Below are 20,311 nucleotides of genomic sequence, written 5' to 3' on the forward strand. Positions count from 1 at the left end.
GCAATAACATTAGGCTGAAAATGTATACCAGCTATTAGTAAGCAAACAGATTGCAAAATTTTTAAGAAAAACTCCCATTTACTTTTTTGAAAGAATAATAACTTTTTGTGGCACTTGTGCCTCCTTAAAACAGGTCAAACTAACTCATACCAAGCAAGTATCAAGAAGGAAATAGGAGGAAAACATCACTATAGTATTCTGAAAGCTTTTTTTTGGTGCTTTTGAATTTAAACCTAAAGCTGGTAGTCCATCTGATCATGTGCAACGTGGCTGCTTTACAGGTAGACTACAAGGCAGATGAGTGGTTGATGAAGAATATGGACCCCCTGAATGACAATGTGGCTACGCTCTTGCACCAGTCTTCCGATAAATTTGTTGCAGAGCTTTGGAAGGATGGTAAGAGATCATGCTCTGAGCACACAAGTTGTTAGCGATTTTACCTTGCTGGATGAGTTCGGGTTTTCTTGTGCTTGTTCCCTCCTCACCCTCCACCTCTACGTTGTAAATATCAACATTTTCTTTATTGTTTAGCACTGAAAGTACAAGGAAGCTGGGTTGCACCTGTGGTCCCTTGCACATGTACCATTTCTGAGTAGCAGCTTCTCATGTTCATTATTTGAACTGATACTCACTTACTTGTTACCCTGTGTCAAATTTCATGTAGAATATTGTCCAAAACTCTTAGTTGAACTTGCTGCAGTGAAGTCCTGAATGTAAACAGCTGTAGTGGTTCTTGCTGTTAATAAAATGTTGTCTTTTGTGAGCACCAGCATAGTTGTTTCATGTGCAGTGGTGGGTGATAGCCTGGAAATCTGCATCTCCTAAAATAAAATTAACAGCCATACTAGTGCTTAGATATTGCATATTAAAATCAAATGCAATATATTCTTACTTTAAGCGTACACTGTTGATGTGCAAGTAAACTAGCTAAACAGCTTAAAGTATTTTTCAACATTTCTACCAAAATACTCTAAAAAGCAGAAATAGCCAAATAAATACTTAGCAGGGACTTTTCTGTTCTAGTTTTTAACATCACATACCTACATGCCACAGTAAATAAATCTTGTAGTTTCTTATTCAAGGATGAAATTAAGCTTGTTATATAGATGGTGCTGTAGGTTAATACCGAGTTTCCCTCTTACTTGGTTCAGCTACAGAGAGCAGTTTTATTGAATATATAAGGAACTTTTTGGTTGGGGATCTGCTTCTTCCCTTTTGAGTACACGCACAGAAGCAAAAGTGTTTTGGTCCAAATATTCAAAACCTGCTTCCACAGATAATCGAAATGTGCATGGAATATGTTGTGGCCTAATTGCTTTTGTAGCACAGTTAAGTCTGTTTGCAATTGATAAACCTGTTCTGTATACTAACTGAAGTGTCTTGTGTATCTGCTCTTCTGTCTTTCTGTTTTTGCTGTTTCTCTGCCTTAGAGATTCAGAATATTCAGAGAGCCTGTTTCTATGACAATATTACTGGTCTTCATGATCCACCAGGTGAATGGATGTAAAAACAGTAGGCCTACTAAAGGCAGGGCTGTTGTATCTACAGGAAAACCATTTTTGCTCGTAGGCTTGCATGAACTTTTTCATTTCATGCTAAACTTAGGTATACCTCCACAAGGCAAATGGTCTCTTGAGTGCATACCTATTCAGTTGCTGCTGCATACATATAACATCTCTATTTTATGCATTGCATTTAAGCATTGCAGGTAAAAAGGTTTGTTGCTTCCTAGTTCCATGTTGAGATATAGAATTGCTTCTTAAGTGATAATCCTGGTATCTCCAAGCATTTGAGAGAATGCATAAGCTTTGTAACACTATCAAGCTTCTTTCTGCAGTCCGACATTGACAAAACTCTGGAACACTTTAGAACGTGGATATATTTTTGGGGAGGAGAGCTGAGGAAGGTATTGAAGTATCAGGATAAGTGCTGCAGTTGTAGTGTGGGGGTAGTAAGTGAAACAAACTTCTTCCAGACTTGTGGGAATTGTTCTGTTATTTAAAAACCTCTTAATTGTAATATATCCCTTTGCAGAGGCTGCACATATTTTTTTACTTATTGAAAAATCAACTAATCCACTTATTTGGAATATCTTTTTGTAGATGCTTTAGACATTTTATCCAGCCTCTTCTTCATCCTTCTTGGATTGCTCTCCCCAAGTCTGTGTGTTTGTGAAGGTTGTGCCTTTGAAGTTTTGATCTTTGCTTGGGTATCTCCCACTACTCATGATACATCACATACCTGAGGAAGCTAGTGGTGTTTCCTGAAGTAATTACTAGAGGGCTTGCATTCAGAGGCTTTAGCCAACGTATGATTGTCCAGTCCTGCTGTTCAATGACTGCTCTTAACCTATAGGGAAAGCTTACATATAACTTTAATAATCCTCTTTGAAACATCAATAACCAGCTTAAAGCTGGAGGACAGAGAGGAGCAAAACAAAAGATGCACAATTATCAGATATATGTAAAAAATTTTTACAAGTACGTGGCCAAACAAAGTTGAATGGTGTCCAGTCATTAGTGGTGTCAGGTCGGTGCATGTTTCTATTATTTACAAGCTGTTATGTTCATCTTTTGTAAGACTGATTGCTAATTTCTATCCCATTTCTGGTGTAGAACTGAATTCTGCTTTAATATTTGGGATATGTTCTTATGAACAGCTTACCACCTACTTACCCTTCTAATTTTAATAAGCCTCTTAAATTCTTTTGTTCAAAACTGTGGAGGATCTGAGCTCTGCTTTATACTACATGGAAGACCTAGAAGTGATTATTCAAACTTGTTGCCCTGTATTTTTCTGCTTTTAATTTTCCTTTTTTTTTTTTCATAGTCCTTTGAAAACCAGTTGAGTACAAGAATGAAATAAAATGTTACTTATTTGTCATATACAAAACTAATTCTGGTAGCAAAGCATAATTCCCTCTGCTTTGGTTTGAATGAATTTGAAGATAACATCACAAAATATAAATGGTAGCTACATATAGTTGCTTATTTCTGGCTGGCTAGCTTGGATTTCATGGAGAACCAACGTATGTTGTGTATTTGCTCAGTACTAAGAAGTGCCGACTAATTATTAAGGTGTTAAGCCACCTGTGTATTTTTTGAGTTGTTTAAATAATTGTTGACATGCACATGGAATCACATTCATGGTTTTGGCCTAAAAGGTTTTAATAACAGCAGTCAGATTTCTAATTTGTGCTTCTGAAGAAGAAATCATAGAGATCCTTACCCAAAATGTTCAAAAAATCAAAGAAAAAAATAATCTCTGTTCTGATGCTTCATGTCAGCTTTGAAGCACTTTGATGTGCAGTTTTCCTGTTGTGAAGCATGTCTTTTGGCTAGAGAGGTCCTTTCAGTTTTGTATAAAACTTGGAGGAATTCTTCAAAGTAGCAGACTAGCAGAAGTCTGGCAGATGTTGGTTTTTTTTTCCCTCATCACTGAAATAACATTATTTCCGACTCTTCTGTAAATTTTTATGCTTTCAAAACACTTTTGAACATTCAACAGAACTCAGATTTAATCTATATAATTATCATAAGTGACGCTGCGTTATATGCACAGGTGTCCAATTGCAAATGTTCGACTTAGAAATATTTTGCATTGTAAAAAAATTCAAACAATTCCGAGTTTCCAGGCAGCTTCCTATCTCTTGAAGTTGACTTACAATGAAGAAAAGGGCTTTGCTAGTCATGTAGAACTGCAAGTAAAGAGCTGGATATTTTAGTCTGTACCTACTAAAGCTACACTACCCTGCTGTATAAGTTTGTGGCTTTTGTTCCACTGCTTCTGCACAGCGTCCCTAGTACATGCTGACTGCCTTGCCAACCGATGGCATCTTCTGTCATTTGTTCCGCAAAGCTTCTGCTGCTGCACTATTGCTCCTCTTTTTGCCTGTCTTTATACCTGACAAATATTAAAAGCCCACTTAATTATTTTTTCTTGTCCTTCCCAGTGGATCGTATTGTGGGTCTGGATCAGGTCACCGGAATAACAGAGACAGCTTTTGGTTCTGCATACAAGACCAAGAAGGGCATGTTTCGTACTGTTGGCCAACTGTATAAAGAATCTCTTACCAAGCTGATGGCAACGCTCCGAAACACTAATCCCAATTTTGTTCGCTGCATCATTCCAAATCACGAAAAGAGGGTATGTACTACAGATGCTCCTCTAATTCTTTCTCTTCATTAGCCTGAAAAACTTAAACTGCAGTTTTTGATTACTACAAATTAAAGGACTAAAAATCACTTTTTTTTTTTTTTTTGATCCAGGCTGGAAAATTGGATCCACATCTGGTTCTAGATCAGCTTCGTTGCAATGGTGTTTTGGAAGGAATAAGGATTTGTCGACAAGGATTTCCAAACAGGATAGTGTTCCAGGAATTTAGACAGAGGTAACAACAAGAGCAGTCTTTTGAGTTTTTATGGCATAAAGTTCCTTGTTAAATAATTGAAGACACCCCTCGCCCCCTCCCCAAGCCAACTGGAAGAAAATCCCATACCATGTGTGAGGTCTTTGAGTGGCTTGAACTTGAAGCAGTTAAATACTACAAGTGTATTCTAAAGACAAGAGGGAAGGGGAAACAATCTAAAACAGACTGCTGGAGAAACTTTCTGGAGAAATTCCTTAGCTGTGCACTAGGTGACTATAGCTTTATGAGCTTATAATAATGTGGCTTATTGTTGAATGTAAAGTGTTTTTTCATTTGACTTAAAGGTATGAGATCCTTACTCCCAATGCAATTCCAAAAGGTTTTATGGATGGTAAGCAAGCCTGTGAGCGTATGGTAAGTGTTTATACCTAAACATTTTTAAAATATTGAAAATTTGAAACAAAAATTATCCTTTTCTTGAAGTAACAATGTGCTTGCCTGTCCATTTAGATCAGAGCCTTAGAGCTGGACCCCAACTTATACAGAATTGGACAGAGCAAGATCTTTTTCCGAGCTGGTGTCTTGGCACACTTAGAAGAAGAACGAGATCTGAAGATCACAGACATTATCATCTTCTTTCAGGCGGTCTGCAGAGGATACCTAGCTAGGAAGTATGTGTGCTTTTTTGATTTGATCTTCTCGTGGTCATTTTAAGCCTCTTTGGTTGGGAGCTATGCATTAAAACTTCCATTTCAGGAGAGATTTTCTTAAAAGTGTGTTGCCTGATAAACTGTAGTTGTGTTCAGGGTATTAGTGAATTTTTGCCTAATAAGAATTTGCACCTTCATTCCTTAACACTATCTCCTTTCCTTAATCTTGCCTTTGTGAAAATGCAGCTGTTTACGGTATAGCAAGTGGTTGCAAAAAAATCTCTCCTCCACTGGAGATTCTTAGAAGTACTCTGGAAAGCCTCTTTTTTGAAATTAAAGGACAGTTCAGCAGCTAATCCATCCTGATTTTATCTTTTTAAGTAGAAGTCTGTTAAGAGTAAGAACAAATAGCATTTATAATTGTTGTTTTGAAGATGGTGAATCCAGGCCTTGCTCTGCCTCTTTGTATAAGGAATGAGTGCTCATAAATCAGTGTATTCAGTGAAACTAAAAAATAAGCCTGTTCACGGTCTGCAAGTGTTCTAGGATTGGGTAAACTAAAAATTAACACAGACAGATGATCAGCCGTATTTAACAGGAAAGGTTTTGCTCTTTCTGTCTTCAGGGCCTTTGCAAAGAAACAACAGCAGCTGAGTGCACTGAAAATCCTGCAGAGGAATTGCGCTGCATATTTAAAGCTTAGGCACTGGCAGTGGTGGAGAGTCTTCACAAAGGTTCGTTGTATTCTGTGACTTCCTTTGGCTTTTGTAAGTAGGTGAGTGCAGGTTCTTACTCGTTCATTTCAAATCTTTGCAGGTGAAGCCTCTTCTTCAAGTCACTCGGCAAGAAGAAGAACTTCAAGCCAAGGATGAGGAGCTGATGAAGGTGAAAGAAAAACAGACAAAAGTGGAGGCAGAACTTGAGGAAATGGAAAGGAAACATCAACAGGTTTGTGCTGAAGATCAGCTTTTGATATCCAGAATGTGAATTTCACTATATCCCATGTGAGAGAGCGATGCTGGGGAGACACTTGTGAGCAAAAGCACTGAGAATCAGGCAAGCTAACTCTTTTCACATTCAGTTAAATATGGAATAGGAAGAGACAGCATGAGCCATTCCTCCAGGAAACACCATGTTAACAAAACTAAACTTTTTTTTGGCATTTCCTAGTTGACAGAAGAGTTTCAGTGTGTCGTTTTTCCTTTTCACACATAATTTCAGGTAGGGATCTTTTTCTGCTGGTAGAACAGGGCAGGTGGAGTAGGTGCAGTGGGATTTGTTACTTTAAACTGGAGGGACAAGTGAGTGAATAGTGCTGTAGCCCTATTGCAAAACCTGGTATCTGGGCTGCTGGTAAAGCCCTCTGCTAAAAGTCTTTGGTTTTGAATGTTGACCAAGGAGTCAAGAATTGGAGCAGAACTTGGTGTTTGTAGTTGTCATGTATAACCGCTCATGAGGGACTTGGAAATGTCATTTTTACTACTTTCCTACCTTTCTGGTATATTTACAGCTTCTAGAAGAGAAGAACATTCTTGCAGAGCAGCTACAGGCAGAGACAGAGCTCTTTGCAGAAGCTGAGGAGATGAGGGCTCGCTTGGCCGCCAAAAAACAAGAGTTGGAAGAAATTCTCCATGATTTGGAGTCCAGAGTTGAAGAGGAAGAGGAAAGAAACCAAATATTGCAGAATGAGAAAAAGAAAATGCAGGGCCATATTCAGGTATGCTTTAAGATAACTTCATCTCCCCCAGGTTATTTGGGGGTTTTTTTGGTGAAAATCAGATGGTTTATGTACTTCCTTTTGAATAATGGGTATCTTGAAAAAGGGGATACCTGAACTTATCTGTCTTTCAAAATATTCCAGGTACTTGAAGAGGAAACAAACCCCACATCTCACAGCTCTTGATGCCTTTTAATAAGTGTCCTTTAATGTGTGGCTGAGTATCTTATTTAAAACCATGAATGAATACAAGCACGATACATTATTGCTTTTCTAGTCGTATCTAGCTATTTGTGCCAGTATCTGACCCATGTCAGCTGCAATACTGATGTCTAGATTCGTACTGAAATCAGGAGATCTGTCTCCTGTGGTGTCTCTTCTTAGGCACTTGCACTTCTACACCACGTGCCCCGTTCAGATGCAGTACACATAAAGCCTGATCTGATTTGGTTGTCATTAAGTAGGCATAAAATAAACATTTTATTTTATGTTCAGAATTAGGAAGGTGAAAGGCTCTGAAGTGAGTGTATGTTTCCGAGACAGCATATTTCAGCCAAAGGTGAAATATGGAGCATAAAATTCCATGTGTATCACATGGTCCTTAATTTCATTACCAGATCAATAGTATAAATGAATCTAACAAAGCAAAGGCATTTTTAGTGTTAGAGCAGGTGGCTTTTCGAAATAATGCATCTTTGTCACCAAGTTAAAAAAAAAAATAAATTAACATATGGGTAACCTGGAAAATGCATGGATGAAATTGCTTTTCTTCGCAGGATCTAGAGGAACAGCTTGATGAGGAGGAGGGAGCTCGACAGAAGTTGCAGCTTGAAAAAGTGACAGCTGAAGCTAAGATCAAGAAGATGGAGGAAGAGATCCTACTGTTGGAGGACCAAAATTCCAAATTTTTGAAGGTGAGACCAGTATGCATGGTGGAGATTCTGTACATAAGTAATAGTAGTGCCAAGTGATAGCTCTCAAAACATTTGAGACTGCTGTTACATTATCTATAAAGTTTGTGCCTGAAGATGTGTGGGGTTTGAACAGGTTGAAGCTGAGACACTTAGAGACGCTTCTGAACTGACCTTCAAAAGAGGGAGGTATTTGTTATGTATTCTTTCCAGTTTCATGAATTTTACAAATTCAAGAGCTGGAAACAGTGTTTGTCATAGCTACCATTGTTCTTTGCAAACAGATTTCCAAAAGCGTACAGCAAATGCTGTCCTAAAAGCAGGCCTCCCGTCTGTTAAATTCCAAGTCTCACTTTCGTGGAAAACAAATGTTTGTGCTTCTATACTATTCCAATTGATTCTTAATATTGACAGGTCAGTCACTTGACATAAAATCTGTATTTTATATATATATATGTGTGTGTATATATATGTGTGTGTGTATATATACATATAAATATATATATGTGCTGCATGAGACCTGTATATGGATTTTATATATTCAGTTACTTGTGCTGCTTAGAGACTTTTCAAATTGTGTTTTAGAAGTTACTCTTTCTCCCCTTTCTCCTAACTAGGAAAAGAAGCTGATGGAGGATCGAATTGCCGAATGTACTTCTCAGCTGGCTGAAGAAGAAGAAAAGGCTAAAAACTTGGCCAAACTCAAGAACAAGCAAGAAATGATGATCACCGATTTGGAAGGTTTGTTCTTACTACATTTGCCTATTAACAGCTTGGACATCGTGCTAGAAAGGAATGAATCACTTATTATGATGTATGCAGTATCTGGTCCAGACTGCGAAGTGTAACCTTATATGTAGATACCTTAATAGCTGTTATTTTTATCTTAATCTTGAAAGAAATTTGTGTCACTTGCAAGACTTGTTGCATCTGGCTGCTTAGTCTTTCTCATGTTTAACTTGTTAGGTTTTCATTTTTGAAAACCCATTTCATTTATAGACACACCCAGAAATTCATGTTGTTGCAGGCATCCCCTGGTAACAAGGTAGAACATCTGTCTCTTGGGAAGTTGCTATGCTTTTCTATAATAACACATTAGAACAAATATTTCTGGAAGAATGTTATTAGGCATTCATTAGGCTTCCAATATTTTTTGAATAAGCAAATCTGAATTGTTTTGATTGTCTCAATGTTTTGTTTATCTAAAATGGTTCCATTTCTTTGGCCATTTATTTCTGACTGTTTTGCCTGTTGTCACAGTCTAAACTAGCTCTCTATATAACCTTTCTTGATTTTGTGTCTTTTTTTTAACAATTACTGATGGCTGTAAAGAGCTGTTGCACAACACTAATAAACTAGCAAGTCACAGCTGCAAAATACAAGGCTGAGTTGCTCTCTGTGCCCTAATTTGGAAATAGTTTTTTCACTTATGGCCTGTCTCACTACATATTTTAAAACTGATGTGCTTACGGAAGAATACCAAAGTTTAATCTGTACAGGAAGGTATTGACCTAATAGAGATAGTAGGTGATTGATGTGATACCTTTTCTTTAAAAATCATATTCAGAGACCTTAAGGTGGGCATAAGTAATCTTTACTCACTGGAAAATAATGCTTCAGGAGTTGTGTGCTTAAATTGGGACTAGTCTCTCTGAAGATACTTGACAGATGTGTTTGGTTATGGTACCGTTCCAAGACTAATGACCTTAGAAATGGAAATTAAAGCTTAAACACAAGGCATGCAATTTCTTGGCTAGTAAAGCACAGTAAAATGATACTTAGTCTTGGAGATGATTCAAGAAGCCATTAAGGCCTCTCTGCTAGTGTCTTGGCACTTCTGGGCATTGATACTTGGGAAAAAAAAAATTTAATTCAGTTTACTATGAACTTTCACAGTTACAAAATTGGGTCATTACTTTGTTCTAACTGTCACTTACCAGGAATATAATGTAAAAAAACAGAGGGAAAAGTGCTATTTTTTTTATTGAACGAGGAACTGTTAAGAAAAAAGTATTGGTTTAGATTGGAAAATCCCAGATAGCCCTGGGTGGCTTTAAGAGGTGATTCTTGAACATGGCTCACTTTCCATGTTGGAGATGATGTCCTGATCCAGCGGCAGGCTTGGGAAGGATGTGAGAAAAATCTCCGCACTGAGAACCCACAAAGTATTGAACGAGTGTAGTAAGTTTATGCTAATGCATTTAGAATTGTGCTAATGCTATGCTAAGCAAAATGTTCCTGTGACTTGTAATATATTACATATCTGGTCATTAGCTAACTGTAAACAATGCAGCCAGTAAGTATCTTAATTGGAAAACAAGCAGATCAACTAAATGTCTTTTATGACACTGATAACTGCATGATTTTCACAAAGAGGTATCTTAGGGCAGGAGTATCTCAGCTACACAAGTAAATTACTGGAAGTTATCAGGGTTGCAGAGTCTTGCTAAATATCGATGGGATGTGAGTTAGTGGCACAAATACTTGCAAAAATGATTTATCCGAGTTTTCTTTAAGCTATACTATTTTCCAGTAGACCTTTTGGAGTCTAGCCTAGCCCTTCCAAAACTATGCAAGCCATCGTTTTTTCCAGTCCATAGTTGATCATAATTTTTGAATCTTGATATTTGTGATGATTATCTGGCCTAGCAGCTCAAACTGCTCTTCTGTTGGATCCCACTCCTTATTTTCTATCAAGATGAGGTTATGTTTCTGGTCCCTTATTTCAGACTTCTTTCTCCAGTCACTGACATTTTCTTGACCTTGTATCTAAACCACACAGTTCGACTTCGCTATTTCACCTTTCCCAGTCAGCCTTCCATCTACAGACTGGAAAAAGAACTGGCACTGTATAAATTAAACTTTTCAGCCTTTTCTGCCACCCCAAGGCCCTGCCTCTGAACCTCCCGAGGATGACAAGAGAAAAAATTGCATATAAATATAATTTTTTGCTTCCTTAGAGCGCTTAAAAAAGGAGGAGAAGACGCGTCAAGAATTAGAAAAAGCTAAAAGAAAACTTGATGGTGAAACAACAGACCTACAGGACCAAATAGCTGAGCTGCAAGCCCAGATTGAAGAACTGAAGATCCAGCTGGCCAAAAAAGAGGAGGAACTGCAGGCTGCTCTTGCTAGGTCAGAGCATCATGGTGCTTATGGCTACAGAAGTGTGGTAGAAACCTGCTTTCCCAGTCAAATTTCATTTGACTGCAGATGTATCAGAACTGGGAATGTTAAAGCAGAAGCCAGTTCGTGTTTGTACTAGAGCATCTCTAGGCACCTGTGCCTTGCGTAGACATGACAAAAAAAAAAGTAATTCAGTGTTTTATCTGTGTCCTTGCTCTACAAAACTGCAAAAAAAGAAGTTTCACCTGAGTATCATAGTGTTTGTGCTCTGGAAGCTTTTTAAGTCTCCCAGAGTTCAGGCTCAAGAGGGAAAAACCATGTAATTCTCAGTGAGCCCTCTTAGTGGAGTACTTTCAGTGACAGGGTAGGACAGACATTATCAAGATCTGTGTGGTAGTCCTTGCAGTCACATGTTACGATATAAGCCAGACACCTTCTGTATTTTTTGAGTAATGATCTATAATTTTGCAGCAAGAGAAAATTCTAGAAACAGTGCATTTTTGGGACAGTGTTGATCTGCAAAATTGGAATGCTTAAATGTAAACTTGAAAGCTTGGTCATTCAGATAGTGCACCTGTAGTACCTGTGGCACTATGCTTGTCACGATCTTGAGAGCAAGAGTAGTGGTTTTCTATCTGTGAAGTTTTAGAATGTTTATTTTATTCTAGTGGAAGAGTTAAGATGCCATTTATGTAAATAAATAGTGCTAGACTGTTACGAGAATAGATCTGAAGTTATGAAATATCATTAACTGTTGTGCCTTTTTTTAACAGAGGTGATGAAGAAGCAGTTCAGAAAAACAATGCACTGAAAGTGATAAGAGAGTTGCAGGCTCAAATTGCAGAACTCCAGGAGGATCTTGAATCTGAGAAGGCATCGCGCAACAAGGCAGAAAAGCAGAAAAGAGATTTAAGTGAAGAGTTGGAGGCTTTAAAAACCGAACTGGAAGATACCTTGGATACCACTGCAGCACAGCAAGAGCTGAGGTAGGATCATATGTCAGTGTAAGAGGGCACCATTAAAATTCAGCTTTAATTTACAAGAATACAAATTGCAAGACTCAAATGTTGATTTTGATAACCCTTGATGCTTTCTCTAGGACAAAGCGTGAGCAGGAGGTGGCTGAACTGAAGAAAGCGATTGAAGAGGAAACCAAAAACCATGAAGCACAGATCCAGGAAATCAGGCAGAGGCATGCTACTGCCCTGGAAGAGCTCTCTGAACAACTTGAACAGGCCAAAAGGGTGAGAAGAAAATGAATTACAGAAATGCACTTTTCTGCTTTGGGTCTTTTTATAAGTACCAAAAGTATTGCGGTCCCTTCCCCTGATACCTGCAGAGCTGAGTTGTCCTCTGTACGTGTGTAACAATTGCAGTTGAATCAAATATATCGTGCTGGTTTGAATATATTTCAACTATTAGACAGTCTTGGCATCTGTCTGAAAAGTGTTCATTAGACTTGGAAGTGGCACACCTGGAGGTAAATCGTGTAGTGTTTCAGTAGGGATTCTCCAGCGGTCCACGTGCTTATTTGGTGAAAAGCAGCTCTCTGCATGAGTGAACTGCAGGATGCTTCCACATAGGGTAACTGTAATGTCAGCGTTCACAGGTGAGTGCAGGTAGTGTAAAAGTTCTTTCAGCCGCTCCTAAGTTCATGCTTCTGCTGTGACCTCCAGTGCTAGATATTTGTGGAGCATCTTGCCAGTTTGCACAGCGGTGTTGTGTTCTCTGGTGGCCACCACCAGAGCAGGCAGGAGGAGCCACACCTGGACAGCAGGGTTCCTACCAGTGTAGTTTGAGTGTCTTGCTCAAAAGTAGAATTATTCCAACGCTGCCAAAAAAAAAGGTCTCTTTAGTTTGTGAAATTGGTTTTGGTCATTCACAAATGTACGTGTGGATGATTCATATACTGTAATAATATTTTTATGCAGGGAGTACTTCACAAGCTTCCTTACTAAGTGAGAAACGTAGTAGTTAAACTGGTTGAAATCACAGTTTATTAAGAAAAATAAGATATCTTGGGCATATCTTCTCCTTATTCATTAAATACTCTCAATAAGAGCATGAAAAGATGGAAAAATACTGTGCAATCTTAAAGATCCTGTGATGAGATGATGTCATTTCTGGTGATATAGTAACAGTGGCACTTAAACATCCCGTATGCCAATTATTACTTTTTCAGAAATGGTTTTGACAAATGTTAGTGCAGTGGTGAAAAGTGCTTTGTTATGCACTTCCAGGCTGCTATGCCTACTAAAATCAGGGCAGCTTTAGTTAATATCTTTCCTTTTATTTCTGTGAGATGAGCCATGCTGATCTGTTAATGGGCACATTCCTTCCTACTTACAGCGCTACTCAAACAGTCATTTTACAGCACTGACATCCCAGATCTTGCTGAATTCATAGAAGTACCTTCTGGTCCTCACTGTTACCTGTTATATGTGAGAGTGGAGTAACTTGCATTAACTTAGTCTTTGGCTAACATACACAGAATGTTACACGGCAGCGTTTTAAACACTCCTTCCTCACAACTTGCTGAGCGCTTGTTTTATCTTGGAACTTATAAATCTGATTCGCTGAACTGAATGCTTTTTAGCAGAAAACTTTATTCATATCTAATGAAGTTCTGAATTTCTTTCCTTTTGTCTTCCCTAGTTCAAAGCAAATCTTGAAAAAAACAAGCAAGGCCTAGAGTCCGACAACAAGGAGTTAGCCTGTGAAGTGAAGGTACTACAGCAGGTCAAGGCAGAGTCTGAACATAAGAGGAAGAAGCTTGATGCTCAGGTACAAGAGCTGACTGCTAAGGTCACAGAAGGCGAAAGACTGAGGGTGGAGCTGGCGGAGAAAGCTAACAAGCTGCAGGTAAGGCTTTATGGAAGTCCTAAACTGCTGAAAAATAGGCAAGAAATGGAAAGTCTCAACCGTATGCAGAAATGGCGTGGGGAAATTACTTTCAAAGATGCAGCTAGGTCCTGAACTTCTTGGGCTATGCGAGAATTATAGTGGCTTTTAAGTACAGGCTTCCCACCCTGAAGACCAAATCCTGTAGGAGGCTTTGCATAGCCAAGCTGGCCTACAGGTTTTTGGCTTGGATATGGAATCGAGTAGATTCCATAAGAGCTCAGCATTTGTAGCTGTGAGCAGAAGTGTACTGATTGACGGTGGCCACGGGTTTCCTTTTGTGCCAAGTTGGGAACTTGGCAGATAAGGATTATAAGTAAATGCCCATTTTTCTGGGGAATGGTGAAAATAGGCAAAGCGCAAGTGGGGATGGCTGTTAAACCACTGCAATGAGTACTTCAGGTAAATCAAGCTAAAATACTTGAGAAAGGGAATGGCCCAGTTCTTTTTGAAGCAAGCTTTCAGGCAGTCTCACACTGTACGTAAAAGTAGCATAGCCTAAAACAGCAAGAGTTGGCACCTGGCAGTAGCCTCTTCTCTTGCGGTGATGCTTTAAACCCAGCTGCCATCCTGATAATCCTTGAATCAATGGATCCATAAAAGATACATACGGTCCTATAACTAAAGATAACATTTAAGTATGAATGCAGATACTGGAATGACGTGCTCCGATAAATAGCATGTTTAACTCATGTTACATCGCTCAGATTCAAGACTGGCTTCCAACTTGAAGTTTCTAGCCAAACTTTGATATTTCTAGCTTGTTGTGTATCTCTATTGGGATCTACTGTTTGTCTTTCTGTACTTGGAATTCGTTGAGGTTTTGTGTTCAGCAGTTCCAGCTCCCAGTGGGATGTAAGCTTTGCTGTGAGTCAGCTGCATGCTGTTACCTTTAGACTGCTTGCTTTGCAGAACGAGTTGGATAATGTCTCAAGTCTCCTGGAGGAAGCGGAGAAGAAAGGCATTAAGTTTGCCAAGGACGCGGCTAGTTTGGAATCTCAGCTTCAGGATACGCAGGTGCGTGTGCAGTGAAGCTTGAACTTTGCACCAAAGCTTTGCCCCTTATTGAAATGCTAACCGCATAACAGAAAATACATTTTCAGTCATGGTTCGGAAAGTCCCTTGGGCAGAAGCTGTATTTCCCGCTGAAGTCTCGTGAAATGTGTTGTACAATGATCGCTCAGCTACATGTGGAGCCAGTTTTTCATTATCTAAGATTCACTACTTGATAGACTGTAGCCTTTCGGTTTCTCTTTTATATCTTTGTCTCTGTGGGAGGCAAGAATTAAGTCAAAAACACTTTTCCAAGTAGAATGTTAATGTAAGTAAAGACCCTTGGGGTATATGAAAGTAAAAGGCAGGGTATTGTCCCTTGTGCCTGACAGCTCAAGTTCTTACAGCTTAAGTTCAAACTGCCAGGTTTTGGTTTTGAGTTAAATATGCAGCTTTATGCATGGTATCCATCCCTTAAATACACTCTTTTTTTGCCCTGTATAAAAATACTAATGGTGACTACTTGAATAATGTTAATCACAATTGGAAAGGTCTCTGAGGAACAGGTTGGGGGAGAAGGGGGATGGTGGTTACACCTTTCATTAGTTTCTGTTATGACAGAAGTTTCCATGGCCAAATTACAGCTGTCTTTAAACTGACCTTCATATTTAAGCAATGCAGCAAAACTTGGAAGCATGCTGCCATTGCAGGATTTGCTGCTATATATTCTGCCCAGGTCACTTAAAATAGGTACCCTATATGCTTGTCTGAAAGAAGAAAAATAAATTTTGAAGGTGACTTCTGTGCTCATCCCTTTAAAGATGGAAATGTATCATCCGTTAGCTTCTAGAACAGACAGTGGCATGGATTCCCTGATCAGAAATGCACTTTATAAAGGTTTATATGTGCCCCAAATGAATTATCAGTGCCTTTTTGAAGACCTCAATTACAGATGGTCTTCATAAGCATGTCCTTGTACAAATACACTGTGAGAAAAATAATCAGACCTGAAACTCCACGTAGAGTGATGGGAAGTGGTAGCCTAAGGCCCGGTTAACACAGTGTGAGCCAAACAGAACCTTCAGTATGCCTGTTTGTGTAACAGGAGCTGCTTCAGGAGGAAACCCGCCAGAAACTCAACCTGAGCAGTAGGATTAGGCAGCTAGAAGAGGAGAAGAACAACCTGCAAGAGCAGCAGGAAGAGGAAGAGGAGGCCAGGAAGAACTTGGAGAAACAGATGCTCGCCTTGCAGTCCCAGGTAAGCTATTGTAAATGGCAGGACTTCTGTAAGGCCTACCGGTTCTAGGTGAGATGAACTGGTGTGCCAAACCTCTTGTGCAAATTACATGACATTTTTTCATGTGCTAAACCAGATTTCAGAATGAAATTTCCTGTGGTAACCTGTAAGGTCCTGTACCTGGGCAGGAACAACCCCACGCACCAGCACAGGCTGGGGCTGACCAGCTGGAAGGCAGCTCTACGGGGAAGAACCTGGGAGTGCTGGTGGGCAGCAAGTTGCCCATGGGCCAGCAGTGTGCCCTGGTGGCCAAGGGGTCAGTGGGATCCTGGGGTGCACGAGCTGAAGCGTAGCCAGCAGGTCGAGGCAGGTGCAACAAAAGAAGTTCCTTCTGAACAAGGAAGAACTTCACCTTGAGGGTGGCAGAGCCCTGGCACAGGCTGCCCAGAGAGGCTGTGGGGTCTCCTTCGCTGGAGACATTCAAACCCCGCCTGGACGTGGCTCTGTGCAGCATCTCTAGGAGAGCTGCTGCAGCAGGGGGGTGGGCTGGGTGGGCTCCAGAGGTGCCTTCCAACCCTGACCAGTGTGTGGTCTTTCTCCATTGCAGTAAGGACCAGTACAACTAACTGCAGTGGGCAGGACTTTCTCCTACTTGGTATCCTGCTAGCTCACAATTTTTGTGTGACTTTAGCTCTAGTAATAACATCTGTTTCTAGTTTTGTATTTTGGACCTGATGCCTTTCTCTCCTTATCATGATTCACTAAGGAACATTATTTTCTTTTGTTACGTTTCAGTTAGCTGATGCTAAGAAAAAGGTAGATGATGACTTGGGAACCATTGAAGGCTTGGAGGAAAATAAGAAGAAATTACTGAAGGACGTGGAGTCCTTAAGCCAGCGCCTAGAGGAGAAGGCAATGGCTTATGACAAACTGGAAAAGACGAAGAATCGCCTGCAGCAAGAGCTGGATGACTTGATGGTAGACCTAGATCATCAGCGCCAGATTGTGTCCAACTTGGAGAAAAAGCAGAAGAAGTTTGATCAGGTAGATCTAGTTTCCTGTCACCTTGGTGCTTTCTATGATTTTTAAGTGGCATCTTGTTAATACTGCATAAGTGAGCCTTGTATAAAGACTTAGGGTACTGTGGTTAATGGTAAATTTTTGTGAGCAGCTTGGCCTTTGTTACTCTTAACTTGCCACTTAAAACTTCAGTGAGCTGAAGGCCAGCTTTCAGCCTTGTTAGATCAAGCAATAAGCTATTTATATACAAAAAAGAAATTGCATTGGGACAAAACCTTAAGATTATTATTGTAATCCCTCAGACAGACTTAGAAAGGATGTGAGGACTGAAAGACAAAAATAATAATATTAGAACTTACTTAATCTTGATTAGTAGCTTGCTTTCCTCATCTCATCCCAGAGTAGCTGTTTTCTTACTAGCACTTTGATCAAGACTGAGAGACTAGACAGTTGTGAATGCCAATTAAACTTAAAGCATTAACCACTTCATTGACCAAGACACCTGAGGCAGGAAGGACTTGATTATACATCTTATGAGAGGGATTAATTATTTCTTATGTTCAGATGCTGGCAGAAGAAAAGAACATTTCTGCCAGATATGCAGAGGAAAGAGATCGTGCTGAAGCAGAAGCAAGGGAGAAGGAAACCAAAGCACTGTCTCTGGCCAGGGCTTTGGAGGAAGCCCTGGAAGCTAAGGAAGAATTTGAAAGACAGAACAAACAGTTGCGTGCAGATATGGAAGACTTAATGAGCTCTAAAGATGATGTGGGCAAAAATGTAAGTACATTTCCATACCTGTTTTGTTACGTACTGCATAGAGAATAACACGGGGAAACTCCCTGGCTGGAGAAGTATATTTGACACAAAACCAGAACTTTTTGAAGCTGATTTATAACCAAAAATTCTGGAGGCCTGAATGCTCAGAATAAGGGGGTGGTCTTTTTTAACATGAGGCTTCTTCAGAAGATGTGAAGACATGGAGAGCAGTGCTGGCCAAACGACTCGTGGCACCTGTGCTAAATTTAACAGCTTGTCTCACGACTACTTTTTCTCTGTGTTTTTCTCTTTTTACACTGTACAGCTTACCTATCTGCGTAGATGTTTGTTGGGTTCTCTAATACAGACTTAGAGATGCTGCTCTGCCTCTTCTGATTCGTTGTCCAGTTAGGAGCATCACAAAACGTAGTGTCTTGAGTTCATATAATGTTTTATTTTGCTGTTAATAACTGCTGATGTTGAGGTACCTGTAGGAAAGGGTCTGATTAATGCTTGTGGCTTAGGTCCATGAACTGGAGAAGTCAAAGAGAACTTTAGAGCAACAGGTTGAAGAGATGAGGACTCAGCTTGAGGAACTGGAAGATGAACTGCAGGCCACAGAAGATGCTAAGCTTCGTTTGGAGGTGAACATGCAAGCTATGAAAGCCCAGTTTGAGAGAGATCTGCAAGCCAGAGATGAACAGAATGAAGAGAAGAAGAGGATGCTGGTTAAACAAGTATGTCTGTTTTACTGTACTTCATAGCAACAAGGGTGAGGGTCTTTTGCCAAAGCTCTGTGGTTTCAGTGATAACTTGCTACCAGAAAAATAAAACTCTTTGCGTAAAGATCCCATTCTACAGAATTCCCAAGCACTGATCTTTACAAACAATAGACTCTGTCTTGTTAAGGACTGGCCATGGTCAACTGTTAATATTAGTCTGCTGCTGGTGGTCCTCCAAAATCACTCAGCCTGGGTGCAGAGGTTTGGCTATTGCTGCGTGGGTGTGTTTCAAGGACAGGGGTGTGGTATTTGGACTTTCACGCCCATCTTATTTGATGTGCAGGATGCCAAGATAGACTGAAAAACTGTGGTGAAGTAAATGGTTTCCTAAATGAAAATAGTAGCAAAGATTCCAGATTTGCCAGACTTGAGGATTCTAGTAGCACAAAGCAGATCAGAAGAGACTCAAAAAAAAACTTTAAAATTTCATGCTTGGAAGGGAAGGTGGTTCTAAATTACAATTACCTTTGAGGGAAAAAACACCCAAGATTTGTCATAAGAAAACAAAAATGTACAATTACTGGGAATCGCAATATAGAGATACCTTAGAAATAAACGTGGCCTAGCGGGCTTTTGGCATTCACTGCAATGCAAAATTCAAACGGTTTGCACTGGACAAGAGCTCTTGACCTAGCATGAGGAGAGAGGCTTGCTTCAGAATAAAATACATTCTTTCATGTTGGCAACCTGTGATATCTCTTGCTCAGTTTTATTTTTGCATAAGTATGGCTTAGTTCGTTTTGGCTTGCTGCTTAGATACTTTTCTGTTTTGTTTTAAAAAAAAAAAAAAGTTGTTGGAGTATAAATTTTACTAGCACAGCTGTTTCAAAGGGAATTATTTCTTTTTTTTTTTTCTTGAGAAAATGAGGTGATTCTACTTCTTATTCTCCTCTTCGTGGTTCAATCAGAATTAGTGACATCTCCGAAAGTGATAACCTAAATGTGGGCAGATGTGCTGAGCATGAAGCGGATCACCAAGTAGCTGAACAGATGAAATGCTTCAGATGCTGAGTTACTGTCTTTGTTTTCCTTTTTGTCAGTTCAGAGAGATCTGCTTCTGGATTTGTTTTTGCCATCTGCAGTGTCCTCCCCTGTAGCTTACATTCTTTAGTCCTCTTCCAATTGAGCAATGTTAATTCTGCTCTGCAAAGGCCTCTTGAGTCACTGACCGTTTTGTTAGGACTTTGTTCGCTCCCTTCCTTACTGGAACTGAGCCTGTTAAATGCCTTGATTTCACAGGTGCGAGAGCTGGAGGCAGAACTGGAAGATGAGCGCAAACAGAGGGCTCTTGCTGTGGCAGCCAAGAAGAAAATGGAGATGGATCTGAAAGACCTGGAAGGTCAGATAGAAGCTGCAAACAAGGCTCGAGATGAAGCAATCAAACAGCTACGTAAGCTCCAGGTAGGCATAGCTAAGCAGCTGAGCTGCTTTCTCTCCTGGTGAGAGTCTTGTCAAGGGTGTTGCTTTTCATTAAATACATTTGTAGCTCGAAGGCAAAAGGATTATCAGACTTGACTGTGCTGACATATGTCATAGAGTATCTCAAAACTCCTCTTCTACTTTTGTTGGCAAGATTGTTCCCCATATACTTCTATCAGGAGTCATCTTTTTCTTTATTTCAGCACTTTGCACAAAGGACTTACTGAGTGTTGCTTTCTGGGCTCCATTTCTAAAATTTATGGTGGTTTGTGGGGATTTTGTTTGGTTTTTTTAACTGATTTGAGCTCAGCTCTTGCTGACTGCTGCTTCCTCAAGTTGTTGAACTTTTTAAGGTGTTTTCAGCCAAAAATGCTACAGAGAAAAAGGAGTAAATTTTTGCTGTTAAAAAGCTCCAAGATGCCCGTTCTTTTTA

At 39.8% G+C, this 20,311-nt stretch overlaps 1 protein-coding gene across 2 annotated transcripts in view; it reads left to right on the forward strand.

The window, feature by feature from the left end:
- The window catches only part of MYH10 (myosin heavy chain 10), a 100,353-nt gene that overhangs the window by 72,823 nt on the left and 7,219 nt on the right, over nt 1-20,311 (forward strand). For both annotated transcript variants that reach the window (XM_055723284.1, XM_055723276.1), the window contains 20 exons: nt 282-396; nt 3,953-4,146; nt 4,269-4,390; nt 4,714-4,783; nt 4,880-5,040; nt 5,645-5,753; nt 5,836-5,967; nt 6,530-6,736; nt 7,513-7,650; nt 8,265-8,388; nt 10,608-10,779; nt 11,544-11,756; nt 11,870-12,014; nt 13,426-13,632; nt 14,584-14,688; nt 15,770-15,922; nt 16,697-16,945; nt 17,486-17,698; nt 18,202-18,414; nt 19,699-19,860. In XM_055723284.1, the coding sequence (XP_055579259.1) occupies nt 282-396; nt 3,953-4,146; nt 4,269-4,390; nt 4,714-4,783; nt 4,880-5,040; nt 5,645-5,753; nt 5,836-5,967; nt 6,530-6,736; nt 7,513-7,650; nt 8,265-8,388; nt 10,608-10,779; nt 11,544-11,756; nt 11,870-12,014; nt 13,426-13,632; nt 14,584-14,688; nt 15,770-15,922; nt 16,697-16,945; nt 17,486-17,698; nt 18,202-18,414; nt 19,699-19,860 (3,204 nt within the window). The remainder of the gene's footprint in view (nt 1-281; nt 397-3,952; nt 4,147-4,268; nt 4,391-4,713; nt 4,784-4,879; nt 5,041-5,644; nt 5,754-5,835; nt 5,968-6,529; nt 6,737-7,512; nt 7,651-8,264; nt 8,389-10,607; nt 10,780-11,543; nt 11,757-11,869; nt 12,015-13,425; nt 13,633-14,583; nt 14,689-15,769; nt 15,923-16,696; nt 16,946-17,485; nt 17,699-18,201; nt 18,415-19,698; nt 19,861-20,311) is intronic.

Source organism: Falco cherrug, chromosome 1 (assembly GCF_023634085.1).
Source record: "Falco cherrug isolate bFalChe1 chromosome 1, bFalChe1.pri, whole genome shotgun sequence".
Classification (NCBI taxonomy): Eukaryota; Metazoa; Chordata; class Aves; order Falconiformes; family Falconidae; genus Falco; species Falco cherrug.